The sequence below is a fragment of the Chlamydomonas reinhardtii genome, chromosome 15 (assembly GCF_000002595.2).
Source record: "Chlamydomonas reinhardtii strain CC-503 cw92 mt+ chromosome 15, whole genome shotgun sequence".
Taxonomy (NCBI): Eukaryota; Viridiplantae; Chlorophyta; class Chlorophyceae; order Chlamydomonadales; family Chlamydomonadaceae; genus Chlamydomonas; species Chlamydomonas reinhardtii.
In genome coordinates, this window is record NC_057018.1 from 368092 (window position 1) to 389505 (window position 21414).

At 64.2% G+C, this 21414-nt stretch overlaps 5 protein-coding genes across 6 annotated transcripts in view; 3 read left to right on the forward strand and 2 right to left on the reverse strand.

Annotated features, from left to right (window-relative positions):
* Positions 1-1551, reverse strand: part of CHLRE_15g635950v5 (uncharacterized protein) — a 14596-nt gene extending 13045 nt beyond the window's left edge. For both annotated transcript variants that reach the window (XM_043070527.1, XM_043070526.1), the window contains exons 1-3: positions 1351-1551; positions 1188-1231; positions 915-1031 (exon numbers count right to left, since the gene is read on the reverse strand). In XM_043070527.1, the coding sequence (XP_042916390.1) occupies positions 915-1031; positions 1188-1231; positions 1351-1372 (183 nt within the window). In that variant the 5' untranslated portion in view covers positions 1373-1551. The remainder of the gene's footprint in view (positions 1-914; positions 1032-1187; positions 1232-1350) is intronic.
* A 950-nt stretch (positions 1552-2501) lies between these two features.
* On the forward strand, positions 2502-5453 carry CHLRE_15g635993v5 (uncharacterized protein). Its single transcript, XM_043070528.1, has 2 exons — positions 2502-3451; positions 3558-5453. Exons 1-2 carry the CDS (start codon positions 2618-2620, stop codon positions 5139-5141), a joined length of 2418 nt encoding a protein of 805 aa, XP_042916392.1. The 5' UTR covers positions 2502-2617; the 3' UTR covers positions 5142-5453.
* A 98-nt stretch (positions 5454-5551) lies between these two features.
* On the forward strand, positions 5552-9863 carry CHLRE_15g635998v5 (uncharacterized protein). Its single transcript, XM_043070529.1, has 3 exons — positions 5552-7566; positions 8049-8168; positions 8537-9863. Exons 1-3 carry the CDS (start codon positions 5656-5658, stop codon positions 9278-9280), a joined length of 2775 nt encoding a protein of 924 aa, XP_042916393.1. The 5' UTR covers positions 5552-5655; the 3' UTR covers positions 9281-9863.
* Positions 9864-12351: 2488 nt separating this feature from the next.
* Positions 12352-17744, forward strand: CHLRE_15g636004v5 (uncharacterized protein). Its single transcript, XM_043070530.1, has 3 exons — positions 12352-15090; positions 15493-15612; positions 16384-17744. Exons 1-3 carry the CDS (start codon positions 12448-12450, stop codon positions 17032-17034), a joined length of 3414 nt encoding a protein of 1137 aa, XP_042916394.1. The 5' UTR covers positions 12352-12447; the 3' UTR covers positions 17035-17744.
* A 178-nt stretch (positions 17745-17922) lies between these two features.
* Positions 17923-21356, reverse strand: CHLRE_15g636050v5 (uncharacterized protein). The gene is made up of 8 exons (XM_001700577.2): positions 21119-21356; positions 20876-20985; positions 20502-20592; positions 20066-20187; positions 19611-19637; positions 19280-19336; positions 18900-18962; positions 17923-18567 (listed from the first exon to the last, which is right to left on the reverse strand). The coding sequence occupies exons 1-8, from the start codon at positions 21324-21326 to the stop codon at positions 18505-18507; spliced, it is 741 nt and encodes a 246-aa protein (XP_001700629.1). The 5' UTR covers positions 21327-21356; the 3' UTR covers positions 17923-18504.
* Between the last annotated feature and the right edge of the window lie 58 nt (positions 21357-21414).

Here is a 21414-nt window from a genome sequence, read left to right on the forward strand (position 1 = left end):
CCCCCCACCCGCGGCTCCAGGGGGGGGGGGGGGGCTGCAGGCCTCAGGCCCCCACGAACGTGCCCCCCCCCGTACGTGCCCCCCCCCCGGGTCCACCCCCACGGTCTGGCACCCCCAGGTGCCCGGCCATGCCCCCCGGCGGCCGGACACGTTTTGCGCCCCCCCCCCCCCCCCGCCCCGCCCCTGTGCTTGCATGTGCCCTGCGACCCATCCGGCCATCCCCATCCCGCCAGTACTCGCGCTTTCCAACGCAAGGGCTGCGGGTGTGCCTGTGCTGACGTCGTCGTCCGCCCCATAGCCCACAGCGCTATTGAGCGGCCTCCGCCCCACAGCCCACAGCGCTACTGAGCGGCCTCCGTGCCATAGCCCATAGGCCACCGAGCGGCCCCACAGGGCCGTTGAGCTGCACCACAATGCCATTGGCTACCCCGTGTGAGGCCATTCAGCGGCCCCTGACCATGCCCCACAGCCCACAGGGCCAGCTAGCTGCCCCTGGCCGTGCCTGGCCCCGCCCCCGTGTCACAGCCGCGATTGATGGGCTACGGATACCACAGCTGTCATGCATCTTGGCCCCAAACCTCCCGCCCCCCGTGCCCGTGCCCCTCCGGCCCCGGCGTGCTCGGCAGGTGCTGCCATTTCCCCTCCCCCTGAGCCATGCTGCGTGTGCATTGGGGAACCGCAGGTGCCCTAGCCCCGGGGTCACAGGGTTCTTCAGGGTTGTGGGTGCGGGCCGCCCCAAGGTCTGTTAGCCGTGGCGTCCCTCGCGCCCGCCAAGGCCTTCCGATGTCCCAAAAACCGCTGTCTACCCCCCCCCCCCCGTTTATGAAGCAAGCAGGAGAAGCTGCTTCAAAGGGCTCGCTAGCGCGAGGAGAGGCCTCAGCGCGTGGCACTGAACGAGACATGTGCAGACTCACCTGTATGTATTTGCGCAGCGCCGTGTAGGCTGCTTTTACCGCATCCTTAAGCATAACTTGCTGGTCGGCATTCAGCTTGTCCAACAGCTGGTACTCGGTGGTGATGGTGAAGGGCGTCTGTGGGAGGCATCGTAGCAAGCGCAGCGTATGATGTTATCCTCCGTATGTTCGAAGAAGATTTGCACCTGCGCACGGCTCGCTCATATGCACCCTGGGTAAATGAACTCCTCGCCCGCCTCACTCCTTTCTCCCGCTCGCGATGTTAAGTCCTACCTGTGCGACAGCCAGCGTAGATAACAACCCCACGCATGCTAACCCTGTGAACGGGTAACAGAGAAGGTGTCACACTCTCCGCTGAATGCCCCTGTTGCTTTGCCGCGAGCCTTTGGAACACCGCTGACAGGCTGCAATCCAAATGCCCATCATGAGATAATACCTAGCAGGAACGTGCGAGCCATTTGCAGACTCCTGCGGGCGCGGGCTAGGAAGCCTGCCCGCTCTCAGCGACAACCTAATTCCGTGTTGACTGAATGTATGGCAACGCAGAGGTTTAATGCCTCAGCAGAGAATATGTCACAGAAGGGGAGCCAGGAACTCGGCAAGAATTTGCTGCTGGTCTGGCGCTGTAATGTGTCTCTTTCTAATTAAACGTCCCTATCAACAATACTGTAGGCGCCAAGGAAACGGTCCAGCTCCATCTGTATGCCCGTGGGGGCTCCAGTCCTCCCCGCCTGTCCCCGCAAGCGCCGTACAGGCGCGGTTGCGTCCTCAGTGGCCAGGCGGGAGCCAGCCGGTTAGCCCCCGATTCGAATGCGCGCTCAAACATATGACCTCATACACGGTTGCGACGACGGAGCGCACCGTGGCCAACCGATACGCCTTGGGAAGGCACGGCATGTTGACAGGCCGTCATACATGGCATGGACAGCTATGGCATGTTCAGCCTCCCCGCTGGATCGTGCTGGTTGGCATCACCCTTTGCATGCGAGCGCACATCTTCCGTCTTGCAGAGCCATAGTATATGAGAACGTTGCGAGGACTTGCGCGGGATCAGGGACAGGGGATGGCCTGAAAAGTTCATGGACAGACATCCGCCACCGAGCGCTGAGTATTCTCATCGGAAAGCAAGGCCTCCCACCTTAGAGAACAACCCTTCTTATGCAGCACCCGCTCGCAGTCCACCAGGCTGCCGGATGCACAGCGTAGCCGCGGTGCGCCGGGGCCGCGTCCAGACTGACGGCGTGGCCCAAGGACGCGGCCAGGCACAGCAGCCGGCGCTCCGGGCGGCCCCAGCGCGCCGTGAAGGCGTGCCCGGGCCAGGACAGCTGCGCGCGACGGGGCTTCTGCCTTTCATGACTTCGGTCCTGTCATGGCGCTGCGGTGTGTGGTGGTGTGTGCGATGTGATGTGGATTGGTGCTGGGATGGGCAACGGACTTGGGCCTGATGAGGGGGCGAGACTAGGGGAGAGACTAGGACAGACAAAGATGTTGGGTACGTGCACTGTGCAGGGCCCGGTCATTGCAGCAGCCGTGGGCCTTAAAACTGTTTGTATAATGTTGGCGACTCATGCGCTCTTTGATTTGGGAACTAAGTATGTTTCAAGGCTCTTCAGAGGGTTTGTCTTGCGACTCGCATGTCGGTGCACTTAACTCGACAACCTTCCTAGGACAGTCCAGGACGGTCTCCATACACAAATACCCGGATGCACTCATGTGAGCAAGCTAGTGAATGCCACTGGAAGCGGCTGACGCCAGAGCTTGTTCGCCGCGTCGCCGGGCATTTACACGCAAATGAAGTGGCTGCAGTGCTCAAACTTGTGGATACCGAGACAGCAGCGGCTCTGGGCAACTACAAAACGCTAACGCTGGGCCAAGAACGCGATGACACGGCCGTGCCGCACCGTGCGGAACACCCTTGGCCCGGGCCCGCCTTTGTGGCGCACTGGGGCCGCCCCGAGCCCTGGCGCTCGCTCTCCCAGTCGCAGCAAGTCCGGCTGCTGTGCCTGGCCGCATCTTCCGGCCACCTTCCCAGCCTAGAAGCGGCGTTGCTCGTGGGCGGCCCCGTGTCGAATGCGAAGTTGGCGCAACTCGTGGAGTCGGCTGCAGATGGCGGCAGTGTGGCCTGCTGCGAGCTGCTGCTTCGCCCACTTCTTCGGCCCGCCAGTCCAGATCGCACTACCGCTGTAAACTCCACCATGACCCACACCGCGGGCCGCACCACCGCCGAGGCTAGCTGTAGCAATGACTTCAGTAGCATGATCAGCGACATGTCAGCCATCCACAACAGCTGCACCACCTCCCCCAGCGCTACCGCAACCTCAACCTGCGGCTCCAGCACCAGCAGCAGCAGGTTGCGGACATGGCCGCCGGTCGTGTTGCCCGCCACCTTCCACCACGCCGCCCGGGGCGGTCACGTGCCCGTGCTGCCTCTGCTGCTGGGCGCAACAAACGCCCCCGACCTGGATCGATGCCTGGAAGCGGCGTCTGCCTGCGCCTGCGCCGGCGGCCAGATCCAAACACATGCCTGGCTAATGCAGGTGAGCGCGCACGCCTGCTTTGTAATCGCTGTCATGTGGTGTACGCGTACATCATATTCGCATTCAACGTTTGTTATTGCTGTTGCTTGATTGACTTGCGCTTCAGGTGCTGGGCTGTGAACCCCTTGCGGGAGACGCTGTGATTGCTGCCCGGGAGGGCCAGGTGGCAATGCTGGACCACCTGCTGACATTGCTGCCGGGCCTAGCGCCCGGGCCGGCGGCGGCAGTAGCAGCAGCAGCAGCGGGGGCAGCAGCAGCAGACGCGGCAGTAGCAGCAGGGGCAGAGGGGACTGGTGGGGATCCGGCTGTGGGATCGGGGCGGGTTGTGGCTGGGCTGTCGGAGCAGCTGCAGCTCCTGCAGCTGCAGGGGCCTGAGCCACCGGTGCCTTCGGAGAAGCAGGAGAGGGCGCAGCAGCAGCAGCAGCAGCAGCAGCAGCAGCAGCAGCAGCAGCAGCAACAGCAGCAGGAGCAGCAACGGGGTCGGACTGACCTGTTATGCGCCATCGCGGAGAGCTGCCCAGTCGAAACACTGCGGCGGCACTGGGACGGCCTGTGGTGGTGGCCCGAGTGTTGCCGGCCTCGTGAAGCAGGTGTCGCGCCCGGCACCGCACGGAAACCACCGCCGCCGCCGCAGCAGCAGCAGCAGCAGCAGCCGCAAAAGCACGGCGAAGAAGAAGCGGCGGCGGAGGCGGTGACAACAACCGCTGCAGCCACCGCCGCCGCCGACTCCAGAGCCATGCGGGCCGCGGCGCGGCGCCTTTTGGCCGCCGCCGCGGGCAGCCCCACGCCCTGCTGGGCCGCCAAGCTGGACTACCTCCTGCTGCTGCGCGACTGCCGGGGGCCGCCTCGCGCCACGTCGGCGCCGCGGCGGTTGGCCCCCAGCGGCTGTAGCAGTGGTGCAGCAGGAGGCGGCAGCAGCAGTAGCAGCAGCGGCGGCGGTAGCAGCGGCGGCAGTAGCAGCACCAGCGGCGGCAGCGGCAGTAGCAGTAGCAGCAGCAGTAGCGGCAGTAGCAGCAGCAGTAGCGGCGGCGGCGTGGGGCTGCTCTTGCAGGGCATGGAGCGGATTGACCTGGCGGCCGCATCGCGACGGCCCGACTTCCTGGCACGGCTGCAGCGCCTGCACTCTTTGGGCTGGGCGCCGGACGCGGGGGCAGTGGAGGCGGCGGCCAGGGGCGGGCACGCCGACGCCCTGGCGTGGCTGTGGGATGGTGTCGGGCTGGCGCCCGACCCCGGGGCGGTTGTAGCGGCGATGTGGGTCGGCCCGCGGAGCCAGCGCGGCGCGGCGCCGGCGCTGGTGTCGGTGCTGCGGCTTGTGCAGCGGCGCTGTCCCGAGTTTGCATTTACGGCCGAGCACGTGAACATGGAGGCCTGCAGGCTAGACGAGGCGGCAGGAGAGCCGGAAGAGGTCCTTGCGTGGCTGGTGCGGGCCGTGGCGAAGACGCAGATAGCAAAGGCGAAAGCGAAGGCCGGGGCCGGGGCCGGGGCGGTGGGAGCGGGAGAGGCTGCTGGCGGGGCGGGCATGGGGTCAAGGCCGGGACGGGGCTCGCCGGAGGGAGAGGAGTGGTGGAGCCATGCCTACGCGCACGCATTCCGGAGCAAGGCCAGCGTGTTTGTGATGAAGCTGATGGTTGATTGCGCTGAGGGCAGATACGAGAAAGTGCTGGAGGCAAGGAAGGCTCAGGGCAAGTAGATTACGACGTTCCATTCTGGTGGAGCGATGGGACAAAACAATGGAAGCAGGCGTAGTAGTCATGTGCCTGACACAGCGCAGTCCCAAATTACACCCAATGATACGTGGACCCCGCGCAAGTGAATACGCCGTTCGCGTCCCGTGCTGGTGCTGGTGCTGGTTCAGATACAAGCAAGGGAGGCCGTGGGAGGCGACAGGAGGGGAGGACACATGCCCGACTTTGGGCCACCGACTTTCAGATCTCACCACTGCACATGGATAGCATTTCAACCTTATAGGATCAAGTTACTTGTAGTGTAATGCTCAACACACGCGTTATAACGCAACCACGTCTGGCGCTGCAGAGCGAATGACCTCCACACCAGTCTTCCAGCTTTCCATTCCCTCACATACAGAATTGACATGTACTACATCAGACTCAAATGAATGCGCTTGGAAGCGCCTCACGCCCGAGCTTGTGCGTCGCATCGCCGAGCAGCTCCATCCTAACGAGTGCGCGGCGTCGCTCAAACTCATGGACAGCGAGACCGCAGCACTGCTTCGCGACAGCTATTCTCTAATAACGCTGGGCCAAAAGAGAACAAAGGGTGAAGAGCCCCACCGCGCCCAGCCGTCCTGGCCAGGGCACGCCTTCACGGCGCACTGGGGCTGCCCCGAGCCCTGGCGCTGTCTCAGCCTTCGCCAGCGCGAGCGGCTGCTGTGCCTGGCCGCGTCCTCGGGCCACACGCCCAGCCTGGACGCAGCCCTGGCGCATTGCGGCTGCGCCCTGAAGCCGGAGGTGCTGACGGCGGCGGCTGCAGCCGGCAACCTGGCGATCTGCGAGCGGCTGCTGCACGGCGAGGGCTGCTCTCTCAGCGAGCATGCCCTCATTGCCGCTGCGGCCGGTGGCCATTTGAGGGTGCTGCAGCTGCTGCTTGAAGCCGTGGGGTCCGCAGAAGCCGCCCTCATTGCTGATGCTGCGGCCGCCGCGGCGGAGGGCGGGCACCTGCCAGCACTGCAGCTGCTGCTGCAACAGCCCTCGGCAAGTACGGCCACTTCAGCAGTGGCCGCGTCAGCGTTGGCCGCCTGTCGCGGCGGCCAGCCCCACATCCTGGAATGGCTGCAGCAGGCGCACGGCTACAGTCCTAGCGTCAGAGACGCCCAAGCGGCGGCGCGGGCGGGGCAGGTGGGTTTGCTAGAGGAGGTGCTACAGCTGCTCCAGCCGGAGCTGATCGCGCCTGTTGCGTTGGAGGATGCGGCGTTGCACGAGGAGCGGCGTGCTGCGAGGTGGGGACTGCTGGAGGCTGTGATCTGGGGCTGTCCGGTGTCGGTGATGGTGCGGCACCACGGCAGCCTCTGGGCAGGGCGACAGCAGCAGCACCAGCAAACAGCAGCATCAACAGCGGCATCTGAGGACGAGGAGGGGCGGCGAGGTGTCAGGCTGCTAGGCTTCCTCGCCGCCGCCGCTGCCAGCCCCACGGCCTGTTGGGCCGCCAAGCTTGACTTCCTCAAGTCGGTCTGGCCGCCGGCTGTGGCGCGGCAGGTGGTTCGTGGCTTGCGCGGCGCGGCGGGTGCGGAGCTGTGGAAGGGGGCGGCCGCCCAGCCCGATTTCCTTGCACGGCTGAAACACCTGCAGTCGCTTGGGCTGGTGCCGGACGCATCTGCGGCGGAGGCGGCGGCCCGGGGCGGGCACGCAGATGCTCTGGCCTACCTTTGGGACGAGTGTGGCGTGCCGGTCCGAATAGGTTTCGAGTTCCTGCGGTCCTTCGTGCTGCAACAGGGTGTAGCGGCAGACAGCAGGGTCTGGCCGACCGCAGTGTTGCGGCTGATGGCGGGGCGTGGGGTCGACTTCGGTGTCTGGCTGCTGGGCTGGGCGGCGAGCGCGGGATGTGGCGACGCGTTTCTGCTGCAGTTGATTGAGCTAACAGAGATAGGCGGAGCGGGCGGAGGTGGAGGGGGGCTTGGAGGCGGAGAGGGCGGAGGAGCTGAGGGGAGCGGCGGCCGGGAGCAGCAGCAGCAGCAGCAGCAGCAGCAGCAGCCGCAGCAGCAGCCGCAGCAGCACCAGCAGCACCAGCACCAGCACCAGCAACAACAGCTACAGCACCAGCACCAGCACCAAATCCAGCAACAGCTACAGCAACAGCAACAGCAACAGCAACAGCACCAGCAGCAACAGCAGCACCAGCAGCAGCAGCAGCACCAGCGGCGGCGGCGGGAAGACCAGGCGGAGGTGGAATGCGAATGGCTGGGCTTTGCGTTCAAGCAAGCTGCAGAGGAGGGCGCGGGACTGGGCGTTCTGCGAGCGCTGTGTGCGCGCGGCGCCCCCGTATCGCTGGGGTCTGTGGCGTGCGCTGGCAGTGAAGAGGCGCTCGAGTGGGCGGTGGCTGAGCTGGCGGCGGCTCGGCGGCGCATGACGAAGGGGCAGCGGCGGAGGCATGACGCCGATGTGAGGTCGCGGTGGGGGCGTCGGGCATGGGGCGTGGGGCATGGGGCGTGGAGCATGGGGCATGGGGCATGGGGCGGGGGGCCCTCTATCCTTTGACTCGTTTACCCTGCCGCACCCTACCACACACACACACGCATGCATACCCTGTTGTCCGCGTGCATGCCGCCTGGCCTGGCCCCCACATGGGGAAGCGCCCGGTCGCCGGGAACCCAGAACTCGGTCATTTCAACCACCTTGAAAGCGTGCGCTGGCTGCCACACGACCGAGGAACAAGTCTGTAAACGTATTAGGAGTCGTAGTCTGCGTCGTAAGGACGATAACTGGTATCTGCCGACATGCTCTAAGCCCATTCCGACCGACCGCGATGTGCCCGGCCCCTCTGTTAAAGTACTGGTCCTGGCTACGGCTCCATTTCCTAAATGCCCATGAATGTAACCCCTCCCCTCACCAAGACGCCGTGTGTGCTTCCCGTGCCGTGTCAGGGCGGGGACAGCTTGCGTTGCGATGACGCCCGCTCCGTGTTTGCGGCGGGCAACGTCGCGGCGCTTAAGTGGCTGCTTGCTAGCGGGCACCTGTCGGGATACTGGTTGCCAGACCTCAAGGTAAGCGGGATTCACACTCGACTAGGTTTGGCGCTGGGGAACTAAACAAAGGCGGCAGGGGGCACGGGAGCGGCGGCAGAGGGGGAGGGGGCAAAGCGGCTGGGCTGTGTGGCAGACGGCGTGGCGTGGCGTGGTGGGGGTGGGGGGGTGGGGCGTCACGTGAGGGGCTTGGGGTCAGGCCGGTGGCCCTCGGCGGTGGCCGGTGTGTTTGTAGGCTTGCACGGGCAGGCGGCATTGCAAAGGAGCTGCCGGTGTGTATCGGTGCCTGCCCCCACCACCACCTGCGCTGTGCATGCGCTGAACCTGTGCCACGCCGGGGCCTGTTGGCTGCTGCTGTTGTGGTGCTGCCGTTGTCCTGCACTTTGCAGAACCAGTTGCTGCGCGACGACAAGGCGCCCGTGCGACCGCACTCGTTTTGGAAGCTGCAGCTGTGGGCCCGCTGCCAGCTGATGACGAAAGAGCCGGAGCCGCACCCAGGCACGGAAGAGGACAGCCAAGACGGCGACGTGTCAGATGGTGGATCTCCTGTGTTACCTGTGTATGGGGAGGACGGGTATTGGGGTAGGTGGGATTTGCCGGCACAGCGCGGGCATGTCAGCCCGCCCGCATGGGTACAGACGCTGAAGGGCCTGGAAGAGCAGAAGCAGTGGGTGGTGTGGATGGCGTACGACGCCGATGTTGATGTCGGTGCCGGCGGTGGCGCTGCTGGGGTCTGTGCTGCTGGTGCTGACGGTGACGACCTTGGCAGCGACGGTGAAGGGGACGGTGCAGCAGCAGCTGTGGCACGCGCACGTGCACGGGCACGCGTGCTCCAGGCACGCGCGCGCCGGCAGCGGCAGATGCCGGCACTGCCTCACCAGCGCGCCTGGCTTGAGCGCCAAGCCGCGGCTGCGGAAGCAGAGGCGGCGAAAGCAAAGGCGGTGGAAGCAAAGGCGGCGGCAAAAGCGGCGGCAAAGGCGGCGGCAAAAGCGGCGGCAAAGGCGGCGGAAGCAAAGGCGGCGGAAGCAAAGGCGGCGGAAGCAGAGGCGGCGGAAGCAAAGGCGGTGGCAAAGGCGGCGGCAAAGGCGGCGGCACAGGCGGCGGCACAAGCGGCTGCAAAAGCGGCGGCATGAGCGGGGCCTGTGCGGCCTGCGCCAGTCTAGCCAGGTGGTGGTGCCGCCGCCAGCGCCATGCTTGTGTGTACTCTACTTGCGCCAGGGATTTTGTTTGTGCTGTGTGGCACTCGTGTAGTTGGGGGGGGGGGGCGGGGTAATGCCGTTGGATGACGTGACGCGGCAAGTAGGCTTTGCTACATAGCAGTGTTGTTGCAGGATGGAGAGGTGGTCGGGATTTTGAAGTTGGGATTTGGGAGTTGGGACATGGCTCGGTGCCAACCGCCTGTACGGCGCGCAGCCAAAAACCGTTAGCTGGGAGCCAATGGCGCGGATGGATTGCAAAGGCGAACGTGAAGGCGAACGTAAAGGTAGAGGCGCAGTGGCGGGGGCAGCTTCAGTGGAGCGGGAGAGGTGGGAGCGGGAGAGGCTGCTGGCGGGGCGGGCATGGGGTCAAGGCCGCGACCAGGCGACGGAGAGGAGTGGTGGAGCCATGCCTACGCGCACGCATTCCGGAGCAAGGCCAGCGTGTTTGTGATGAAGCTGATGGTTGATTGCGCTGAAGGAAGGTATCCGCTGCTTTAGCAATCGCAGAAGAAGATGTTTCCCACGAAGTAGACGTTCCCCAAACGGCTGATGCAACAAACCTCATCAGCAGACCCCGATCGGGCGCCGCGGGACCTGAGCCGCCATCGCCTTTATGCTCTGAGTGGACAGACGCTGATGCAGGAGTGTCCAGCGACCGGCTCCACTGGCTTGCACCTCCGCCCCGCGACATACGCCGAGTCCGCTCGGGGCGCAGGTGCAAGCCAGTGGAGCCGATCGCTGGACACTCCTGCATCAGCGTCTGTCCACTATTAAGCCAGATGCCTTCGTATGGGCCCGCCTCAGAGCAAAGCCCTGCATATAAAGGCGATGGCGGCGCAGGTCCCACGGCGCCCCATCGGGGTTCTGCTGATTAGGTTTGTTGCAGCCGTTTGTAGAACGTCTTCTTCGTGGAAACGTCGACTTCTCTGATGTCAATCATGTCGGCGCGGACCCGTGGGCCTGGGTTACATTTGTGGCATAGCGCAGTATGCGCTCCGAATGCCATACTGCAGGAGGCAATGCTATATGGCATAGTGCAGGAGGCAATGCTATACGGCATAGTGCATTATGGGCTCCGATTGTCATACTGCAGATAGAAGGCCATGCCTGTAACATAATGCATTATGCGCTCCAAATCAGAACCTTGGCTACTCTGGCACGGAGTCGCGCTCGTGGGCTGCGCACCCCAATAGCTTCAGGCCCTGCCCCGCCTGTGCATGGGGTGAGTGACATTGCATTGGTTACAAGAGAACCAAGAGGGTGAGTGAGGGCGAGGGAGGGTGAGTGACGGCCAATCAACCGTAGGGTTCCCCGCACGTCCCGACGGCCAACCCTTCCCACCTACCTTCTTGGCCTTCTTGCTCCGCGAGCGTCGTGGCGCCATGCGTAGACAGGGCCTGAACTATGAGGGATGAGTGGGAGGGGCGGGAGGGGCCAGCGCAATTGGCCTTGCGCTCGCTTCCGCGTCGCCTTGTCCTTGCTCCTTGGGGGTTTCCGGCGTGTCCGGCGTTCACTTGGTACTGGGGCCACTGGCACTTACGGGGACAGGATAGCACGCATGCTCGTGCACACCACCTTGTAGCCAACAACTTGCGTGTCCGCACCAGCCACTTAGCTTGCGTAATCCGCGCCAAATGCCGAAGGCTGACGTGGGCACAGACGGGGCCCCGGCGCCGCCCCATCTCAGCCATCTCCGTCCAGGTCCACCGCTGGAGCCGTCTCCCCAACCGGGCCACTGTCTCTGCTATTGGGGCTTTAGACCCGCGTGACGCTTTTGGCCTCGTCGCCGTCCCGCCCTCTTGGCGCCGTCCCGCCCTCTTGCCGCCGTCCCGCCCTCTTGGCGCCGTCCCGCCCTCTTGGCGCCGTCCCGCCCTCTTGCCGCCGTCCCGCCCTCTTGGCGCCGTCCCGCCCTCTTGGCGCCGTCCCGCCCTCTTGCCGCCGTCCCGCCCTCTTGCCGCCGTCCCGCCCTCTTGCCGCCGTCCCGCCCTCTTGTCGCCGTCCCACCCTCTTGCCGCCGTCCCGCCCTCTTGCCGCCGTCCCGCCCTCTTGTCGCCGTCCCACCCTCTTGGTGCCGTCCCACCCTCTTGCCGCCGTCCCGCCCTCTTGCCGCCGTCCCGCCCTCTTGTCGCCGTCCCACCCTCTTGCCGCCGTCCCACCCTCTTGCCGCCGTCCCGCCCTCTTGCCGCCGTCCCGCCCTCTTGCCGCCGTCCCGCCCTCTTGTCGCCGTCCCACCCTCTTGGTGCCGTCCCGCCCTCTTGCCGCCGTCCCGCCCTCTTGCCGCCGTCCCGCCCTTTTCCGCCGTCCCGCCCTCTTGCCGCCGTCCCGCCCTCTTCCCGCCGTCCCGCCCTCTTGCCGCCATCCCGCCCTCTTGCCGCCACCAACTCCCAGAGGGGCCCTGTGCCCCTGCTGCTGTGCCGCCTCCCCAGCCCCTCCGCCGCCGGCGCCATCAATCCGTTTGGTGGCGTGACGCCGCCTCTGCCGCGGCCGCCTTCTGCTGTGCCGCCTGCTGCTGTGCCGCCTCCCCGGCCGCTGCCCCTCCGCCGCCATCGCCGGTGCCTCCGTGTGCCTCCGGCGCCATCCACCACCGCCGCCACCGCACCCTGCCCAGCGTACATGCTAACCGATGTGGGCTGGAGAACCCCTGGGAGAACAGGCCCCGGGTCCAGGGGGCGCTGAAACTCCGCCTCCCTCCGCGCCTCCCCGCCTCCGAGTCCCGGGCCCAACGCGCCAGGCAGGGCCAGGCCCAGTCCTTGCTTGCCATACTAGCTTACATTTCTCCCAGCCCTGGGCGGGTAACGCTGTGAAGTTCAGCGGGTTGGCTGTGGTAGCAGCAGCAACAGCAGCAGGGGCAAACGGGTACGAGCGTGTACGAGATACCCGCCCCACGTACGGGTACACCGGGTCCGACCGTTTCCAGCCCCCATGCTGCGAGCGCCCATCATTTTGGGTTCCACCAAATGCGTCGAGGTGCACATAGGTTATACCCTACTGAAGTATGTGTAAAACTTCCTGCACAGCTGTTATCCTACAGCCACGTCTAGCGCTACAGACGTGCTTCTTCTCGCAAGTTGTCTGGTTGACTTGCCTTGGAGATACAAATAATGCGTGTTGTACCCGACTTGCATGAATGCATGTGGAAGCGCCTCACGCCCGAGCTTGTGCGTCGCATCGCCGAGCAGCTCCATCCGAACGAGTGCGCTGCGTCGCTCAAACTCATGGACAGCGAGACCGCAGCACTGCTTCGCGAAAGCTATTTTCTGATAACGCTGGGTCAAAAAAGCACAAAGGATGAAGAGCCTCACCGCGCCCAGCCGTCCTGGCCGGGGCATGCCTTCACAGCGCACTGGGGCCGCCCCGAGCCTTGGCGCTGTCTCAGCCTTCGCCAGCGCGAGCGGCTGCTGTGCCTGGCCGCGTCCTCGGGCCACACGCCCAGCCTGGACGCGGCCCTGGCGCATTGCGGCTGCGCCCTGAAGCCGGAGGTGCTGACGGCGGCCGCTGCAGCCGGCAACCTGGCGATTTGCGAGCGGCTGCTGCACGGCGAGGGCTGCTCTCTCAGCGAGCATGCCCTCATCGCCGCTGCGGCCGACGGCCATTTGAGGGTGCTGCAGCTGCTGCTTGAAGCCGTGGGGTCCGCAGAAGCCGCCCTCATTGCTGATGCTGCGGCCGCCGCGGCGGAGGGCGGGCACCTGCCAGCACTGCAGCTGCTGCTGCAACAGCCCTCGGCAAGTACGGCCACTTCAGCAGTGGCCGCGTCAGCGTTGGCCGCCTGTCGCGGCGCCCAGCCCCACATCCTGGAATGGCTGCAGCAGGCGCACGGCTACAGCCCTAGCGTCAGAGACGCCCAAGCGGCGGCGCGGGCGGGGCAGGTGGGGTTGCTAGAGGAGCTGCTACAGCTGCTCCTGCCGGAGCTGCTTGCGCCTGTTGCGTTGGAGGATGCGGCGTTGCACGAGGAGCGGCGTGCTGCGAGGTGCGGACTGCTGGAGGCTGTGATCTGGGGCTGCCCGGTGTCGGTGATGGTGCGGCACCACGGCAGCCTCTGGGCAGGGCGACAGCAGCAGCAGCAGCAAACTGCAGCATCAACAGCGGCGTCAGAGGACGAAAACGGGCGGCGAGGTGACAGGCTGCTAGGCTTCCTCGCCGCCGCCGCTGCCAGCCCCACGGCCTGCTGGGCTGCCAAGCTTGACTTCCTCAAGTCGGTCTGGCCGCCGGCTGTGGCGCGGCAAGTGGTTCGTGGCTTGCGCGGCGCGGCGGGTGTGGAGCTGTGGAAGGGGGCGGCCGCACAGCCCGATTTCCTTGCACGGCTGAAACACCTGCAGTCGCTTGGGCTGGTGCCGGACGCGTCTGTGGCGGAGGCGGCGGCCTCGGGCGGGCACACAGATGCTCTGGCCTACCTGTGGGACGAGTGTGGCGTTCCGGTCCGGACTGATTTGGAGTTCCTCCGGTCCTTCGTGCTGCCAGGAGCGGGTGCGCGGCCGCCGGAGCTGCTTCGGCTGCTGGGTGACCGTGGCGCAGTGGTTCCGACCTGGCTTGTGGGCCGCAAGGCGTGCGCGGGCTGGGGCGACGCGTTTCTGCTGCAGTTGCTTGAGCTAACGAAGGTAGGCGGAGCGGGCGTAGGTGGAGGCGGCGGCGGAGGAGGAGGCGGAGGCGAAGGAGGCGAGGTTGGAGCGGGCGGAGCTGGGGTGGGCGGTGGCGAGCAACCGCAACCGCAACCGCAGCTGCAACCGCAACCGCAGCCGCAGCCGCAGCTGCAACCGCAACCGCAGCTGCAACCGCAACCGCAGCTGCAGCCGCAGCCGCAGCCGCAGCCGCAGCCGCAGCCGCAGCCGCAGCCGCAGCCGCAGCCGCAGCCGCAGCCGCAGCCGCAGCCGCAGCCGCCGCAGCCGTTGCTGCCCCCGCCGCCGCCCCCGCCACCACTGCCACCACCACCGCCGCCGCCGCCACCGCTGCCACAGCCGCCGCCGCCGCCGCTGCTACCGCCACAGCCGCAGCTTCAGCCGCAGCAACAGCAACCGCCACAACCGCACCAGCACTTGCAGCACCAGAACTTACAACACCAGCACCAGCAACCGCATCAGCACCAGCAACCGCACCAGCACTGGCAGCAGCCGTACCAGCAACCTCACCAGCAACCGCACTGGCAGCACCAGCAACCGCATCAGCACTGGCCGCAACCGTACCAGCAACCGCACCAGCACTTGCATCACCAGCAGCAGCACTGGCAGCATCCGCAACAGCACCAGCACTTGCAACACCCAAACCAGCACTGGCAGCAACCGCACCCGTACCCGCAGCAGCACCAGCACCCGCACCAGCATTGGCACCATCACCCATACCCGCACCCACACCCGCAACAGCAACAGCAACAACAGCACCAGCAACAACAGCAGCAACAGCAGTGGCAGCAGCAACAGCAACGGGAGCAGCAGCAGTGGTTAGAAAGGCAGCAACGGGAGCAGAAGCTGCGGTTGGAGAAGCAGCAGCGAAAGCTACAGCTGCAGCAGCAGCAGCAGCGGCAGGAGGAGTTGGAGGCTGAGCGCGAATGCATGTCCCTTGCTTTCCGCCGCCTAGCTGAGGGCGGTGCGGGGCTGGGCGTTCTCAAGGCCCTGTGTGCGCGCGGGGCCTATGCGTGCCTGAAATCTGTGGCGTGTGGCGGCAGCGAGGAGGCGCTGGAATGGGCGGCGGCCGAGGGGGTCGCGGCTCGCAAGCGCATGACGAAGGGGCAGCGGCGGAGGCTCAACGCCATGGTGAGGGGTGGGAGTGGGGCCAGGGGCAAGGGGCAGTGGGTAGGGAAATGGACAGGGGCAGGGGCATGGGGGCCAGGCGCAAGGGGTCAAGGGCCAGGGTCAGGGGCATGGGGGCAGGGGTAGCAGGGGGAAAAGGGGGGCTCGTCTTCTTGTTGCGCCCTATTCCCTACATGTGCATATGCCGAACACGCACGCACCGTTCGCTTTGCTGCATTGCTTGCATGGTCGTGGCGCATTGTTTTCCCTGTGCTCATAGCCAGCGCACCCGTGCTGCGCCTTGCTCCTCATCCCTGCCTCTCACTGTTCATTGCTCCTCGTCAGCTTCAAACACACGCGCGCAGTTGCGTACAAATGCCTGTTTGTGTATGCGTGTATGTGTGTGTTTGTGCGCCCACTGCACAGGGTGGGAACTTCTTTCGTGAGGACGACGCCTTCGCTGTGTTCGAGGCGGGCAATCTCGCAGCGCTCAACTGGCTGAGGGCGCGAGGCCACGTGTCGGAATTCTGGGCGCCAGGCCTCAAGGTGGGCAGCGGCCACACTTCACATGTGTGCGGGAGCCACTCTTATATGTGGCCAGGAGCCGCTCTGCAACACGTTAAAGGGCACACGCATGGATTTGTCAGATAGGCGCGGCGGAGGATGAGCGCGATGGGGTTAGCTCTGAACCACTCCCGTAAGGAAACTTTCGCGCGATGGGGGACGCCTGCGTGTCGAACGGGGGCAAGGGCGAGAGCGAGGAGCTGGGGTGGGGTGTGGATGGGGTCATGAGGGGTTGCAAGGATGTTCGGAAAAGCGGTACAGGATGCACTGAGGGGTTGCAGGGATGTTTGGAAAAGCGGTACAGGATGCACTGAAGACTGCGGACGAAGTCGTTACCACATTTGCGGCCGTCCGGGCGGCCGCGCTCCAGCTCGTTGTTGTTGTGGGGTGGGTGGTGCGCGGGATGTCGCTAGCGCTCAGCACTACCAGGGGTGAGGGGAGGGAAGGGGCGTTGCGTTTGCGCGTGTGCTACCGGGGGCTCTGCCCTGCCCCTTATACTGCTTTACGTGCGCCTGCGCCTGTCTCTTTGCCTGCGCGGTGCCTGTTGTTAAAGGGCACAAGGGAGGGTAAGCGCAAGGTTGTGCGTGTGTCTGTCTGTGTGTTTGCCTGGGCTAGCTAGCTGTGCAAGCACCTGTACCGCCTTCCTGTGATGGGGTCGCCGTTGTTTTTGTGGGGTTTAAAGAGGAGAAGAAAATAAACTGCAAAGACAGTGTATGCGATGCAGCAACGTCGTTATTCTTTGATGTGCCGCAGAAGGATCGCCTGTGTCTCGACCTACGGCCGCAAACCTTCTGGAAGCTGCAGCTGTGGGGGCGCTGGAAGCAGACCACGAAGGAGCTGGAGCCGTACTCGGGGAGCGAACGGGAGTTCTACGGCGACGAGTTCTCCGATGACCGGTCTTCCGGGAGCAGGAGCAGGAGCAGGAGCAGGGATGATGAGGACGAGGACGCGTGGATTGCTTGGACGGTTCCTGAGCCCGACCCGCGGCTGGTCAACCACCCGGCCTGGGTGCAGGCGCTGCAGGCCCTGGACGCCCAGGCGGCCTTTCAGGCGCGCCTAGCAGCCGACGCCGATGACGACTGGGCGGGCGGAGGCGGGGCTGCGGCGCCGGAGGCACCGCCGCGGGAGGTGTGCTTGGATGAGGAGGCGGCGCTGCCTCACCAGCGCGCTTGGCTGGAGCGCCAGGCGGCGGCGGCGGCGGCAGAGGCGGCGGCGAAGGAGGCGGCGGCGGTAGCGGACTACACGGCTGCAATGGAGGCAGAGGCCGCGGCAAAAGCAGAGGCCGAGTCAGGGTTTGGGTTAGAGACAGAATCAGGGCCAGGGTCAGAGTCACAGTTAGAGTTAGAGGCGGAGTCAAAGGCAGATTTAGGATCGGATTCGGAGTCGTGGGTAGCGTCGGAGTAGTCAAGAGGCAGCGGTGGCGGGGGTGGGGGCAGGGGTGGGGGGGAGGGGGGCGAGCGGGGGCGGGGGCGGGGGCGGGGCGGCATCGTCCTTTCCGCAGGGAGAAGGCGGCGCCCACTGGCTCGCCACTTGCATCAGTGCAGCCTCTTGCACCATTGCAGCTTCTTGCATCAATGCAGCCCCTTTGCTGGTGTCTGCGCCTCTACCCTAGCGGTACCTGCGCCCAGGGCCGTGTGGCTGGAAAGTAAGGATGGCAGTGATCCAGGTGCGTGTTGCCGGTGCACGGCGCAAGGAAATTTGCTAACAAAGCAACGGTATGCAGGGACAGCAGTGGTGATTGGGAGTGGGTTTGGTATGTAACTCGAGAACAGCAGTTGTTAGCAGGGGAAGTTTGGATGTTGACTGTTTGTTTGTCTCGTTAGCAGCATTTGGTATTAGCAGGGGAAGTTGGACCGTCCCCTGGGTGTCAGGGTGGTGCCGGTGGCAGGCGCTACGGGCCTGTCTGCAGAGCGCTGGGGTTCACCGGCATGGGTTAAACGGAATGGAGTGGTGCTTCCAACACTTACTTGCGTGCGCGCATTTTGTTACAATTTTTGTTGGTGTAAATAAGTGGGTTCATTATTAATACGCAGGGTAGAACAACGCTACCCCATTTGGAGCCGGGGCCGTGCCTGTGTGGCCGTGTGGGATCGTGGCTGTAAAACTCAGTGGTTGTGTCTTCCATTGGCGCTGCAGCGTAAGCCGCGTATGTACAGTGACTCGGACTGTGGGCGGAGGCATGGGGGAACTTATGGCCGTCGGGGAGCTCCCTACCCACCCCCGGCACAGCAAGGGCCGTACGGCAGTGAGAGACCCGTACAGAACTGTGATTCTGATACGACAGGCATGTCGGGGGAGTTAAGGTTACACCGTAACTTTAAAATACATCCCCCAGGAGACGCATGGTTGAAAGCTGCGAACCGCCTGGTGCACGCGTGAAAATATAAAGCCCATCCCCTACGCTCCAATGTCCTCGGCCACACCTCCTGCAACTCCCAAACACTTGATTGCCTAAACACTTTCCCCTTCCACGCAAAGCCTGCGAAGCTACCGGTAGCCTTTAGCCCTGCTCCGTCATCCGGGCTGCTGGCGGCCGCCCACTCCAGCACCTCCACGCTTTCCCTGTTTTCAAGCCCGCCCCCCTTGCCTAGAGCTCACACATTCCGTACCGTACACCAACACACATGCCGTGCATGTGACCAGCTTCATTCACCATGCCGCCTCCTGCTGACCTCAGGCCTCAAAATCTCAATGTAAGCCCTAGCCCTTCGAACACCACCAGGCAATGCCCGCGCGCCTGTCAGCAGCATTAGCCCCCAAATCATGGCCGTGGGGCCTCATGCCCCTTGCTCTGTTCCAGCGGCCAACGAATTCATCGCATCACACACGTTGCTACGTCATTTATCGAGACCAAACGCCGTTCATGATCCGTGTTTACTTGTCGAGGCCAAAGGCCTTGCCGAAGGGGCCGGAGGTGGCCTTCTCACCGAAGTCCCCCTGCGGGCAACAGCGAGCGAGCAAAGCGCGAATTCCAAAGTGTAAGGTACCAAGTTGCCCAACGGGCATGCTCGTTACACAAAGCATGAAGGCATTCACCGTTGTACGGGGTGCACTAAGCAGTGTGCTGACAAAACACAATCTACGAGTGTGGGGTTGCGCGGGAGGGCGTGACAGGAGGCAGCGCCGGCGGTCGACCATCCACGACACGTGTTGTTAAATGAATATGTGTGGCGACCCCCCCCCCCCCACACACACATCCCCTTCCCCCCCCCCACACACACTGCCATCACGGTGGCCCTGCCGCTCCCACTCCCAGGTCGGGGTCGCACCTGTACGGTGCTGCACTTGAAGCGGCCGGGCTCCTCGCGAAGGCACGTGTCGATCGCCGACACCTGCAACAGAAACGGAAGCACACCCGTCTCTCAAAAAAATAATCGTCAAGAAAGCACTAGGAGAAAGGGCGGACGGCGTATGTGGTTGATTGTGTGCACGCGCCAAGTAAGGCTGGTAGGTGCGCAAAAGCGCAAGGCAGTACGGTACGCGGCATGTGATGGGATGACCAACCGGGTGCCCTGCTACCAGTAGTCCCTCTGGTCCCATTCACACGTACGTGCATGTTCCGAAATTCACCAACCCATGCATCAACCCGAACGCGAACCCAACCAAGCTGAGCTCATCTCTCCCCACGAGCTATCGCTCTTTCTCTCACCGCGTTGAGGATGGAAGCCGCCTCGCCGTTCTCCTGCCAGTAGAACTTGTTGCCGTACTGTTTGGGCGTTGTTGGTGTTGTTTGGGGTGGGGGGCAGCGGGGTCAGATGCAGGGACAGAGGTGGATCAACTACGGTCCCAAAATTCTTGTGCGGCGGGGAGCCCCAACCATCAGATGCGACAGCAGCAGCCATTGGCGGATTGATGCAGCGCGTGGTGCGCACCGCAACCCACGCCAACCCGGCCCACCCTCCACTGCCTAACGACCAACCGACCGCCCGATGCTCAAACCGCTTGACTGCCCACTACTCGTTGAACGCCAATGGCCTCACCTTGCCCGCCAGGCGGCCCCAGAAGCTCTGTAGTTGCATGCACACACACACACGGGACAAACGGTTTGTGGTATGTGTGGGTATGTGTAAGTATGTGTGTGTGTCGTCTGGGGTTTGGGCTGCAACTATAGCCTTAAGCACGAATGCTGTAAATCCCGCCACGTGCTGGTTCGCAAGCTGGTCCCTCGTCCCAACCCCTCTGAACCTTACCAAAGCCCCCAACCTCGACGCCCCCATCCAAGCTGCCCCACAAGACCCTCCGCCCAAACCAGCCCGACACAACCTGTCATAACATTCCCCCCAGGAAGGCAAGCTCCTTGCAAACCCACACATCGACAAACTCACTCGCGGCACCTCCTAATCACTTCCTACCAAGAAGGCAAGATTCATTCAAAGCTCAAGCTTCCAACCCAGATCCCAAAAGAATTATCACTCAAAACATTTAACAAACTCACTCGCGGCACCTCCAGGTCGATGCCGGCGCCCACGTTGAAGTTGAGGATGTCGCCAAAGGTGGGATCGGCCACAAACACCACCGTGTTGTCATCCACACCCCAGTACTCGCGGATGGCCAGGCCTGTGTGTTGCGCGGAGGGGTTACATTCATGACTAGTTAAGGAAGGGGGGGGGTTGGGAAAAGCACGACAAAAGGACCGGGTTGGCATGCGTGTGTTGACATGTCGAGCGAGTGCGTGCCGGCGTGGGCATGTTTCTGATGCATGGGCAGCACCACCGCTCCACCTATCCAGCCGGGCACCGGGATCTGTGCAAGCCGAGTCGAAGCCCCGGTCCTGCATGCTAACCAAGCCCGCGGGTTATGCCCTGCCCCAACCTCGCTAGCTCTCCAGCTTTCTTCCAACTTGTGGTAACAAAGGCCGCGCTGTCACGCACCCGGCGTCTCAGGGTAGTTTTGCGCCAGCACACGCAGCTTGAAGCCGGTGTCCTTCTCCAGGTTGGATACCTCCGTGATGATGCGCTTCTCCTGTTGTGTCAGAGTTTGCAAGCTGTTAGCGAGGCTATCGTTTGCATCTTTGGGATGGGCACGCACGATGGGCACGGCTGCACGTGACTTTTGTTGCGCGTGGCATATGGTGAGGTCAAAGGGCTTCACATGATTTGTGGCATAGTCAGGAGGGGGCTGGTACCATGGGAATGCGGGAGGCAAGGGCGCCGCAAGCAAAACCCGCAAGCACTCCCGTTTCCCGGCCGACGTCCGCCCTGCCCGGGCCCGCGCGCCCTCACGACAGGCGTCGCCTCCCCCTCACCTCCGAAGGCGTCAGGAAGCCTGCCACATCAATGACCGACGTCACCTCGCCCTTAGGCAGCAGGTCTGGCCGGTTGACGCCCTCAGGGCGAGCGAGCGCGGGGCTCACACCTGCCGCGACGAGCAACGGTCAGGCATGTCCACGCACATGTCAGATATTCAGGTTGGCTGTGCCTGGACTGTCTGGGCTAGCGACTTGGTACGAGTGAGGTAGTTGCAGCCAGTAGTCGTGGCTGTTGCTCACCGGAAGCCAGGACGGTGAGAGCAGCGATCGACGCCACGCAAGCATGCGCCACCCGGGTTACAGCCGAGGGCACCTCCTCGGCACGCTGGAAGTTACGGTCCGAGGTGCTGCATGCAACGCGCAGAGAGCACCGCGTGACTGGCCGCGGAGCGCTGGTGAACGAGTGGACCCGCGAGCAGCGCAGCGACTGGGACTGGAGGCTCTGCATGTTGACAAGGTGCTAAATACACGCAAAAACAGTTTTACAATAATGCAGTTATACTGTCAAACAGGCCCAGAGCGCAGTATGCATGCGA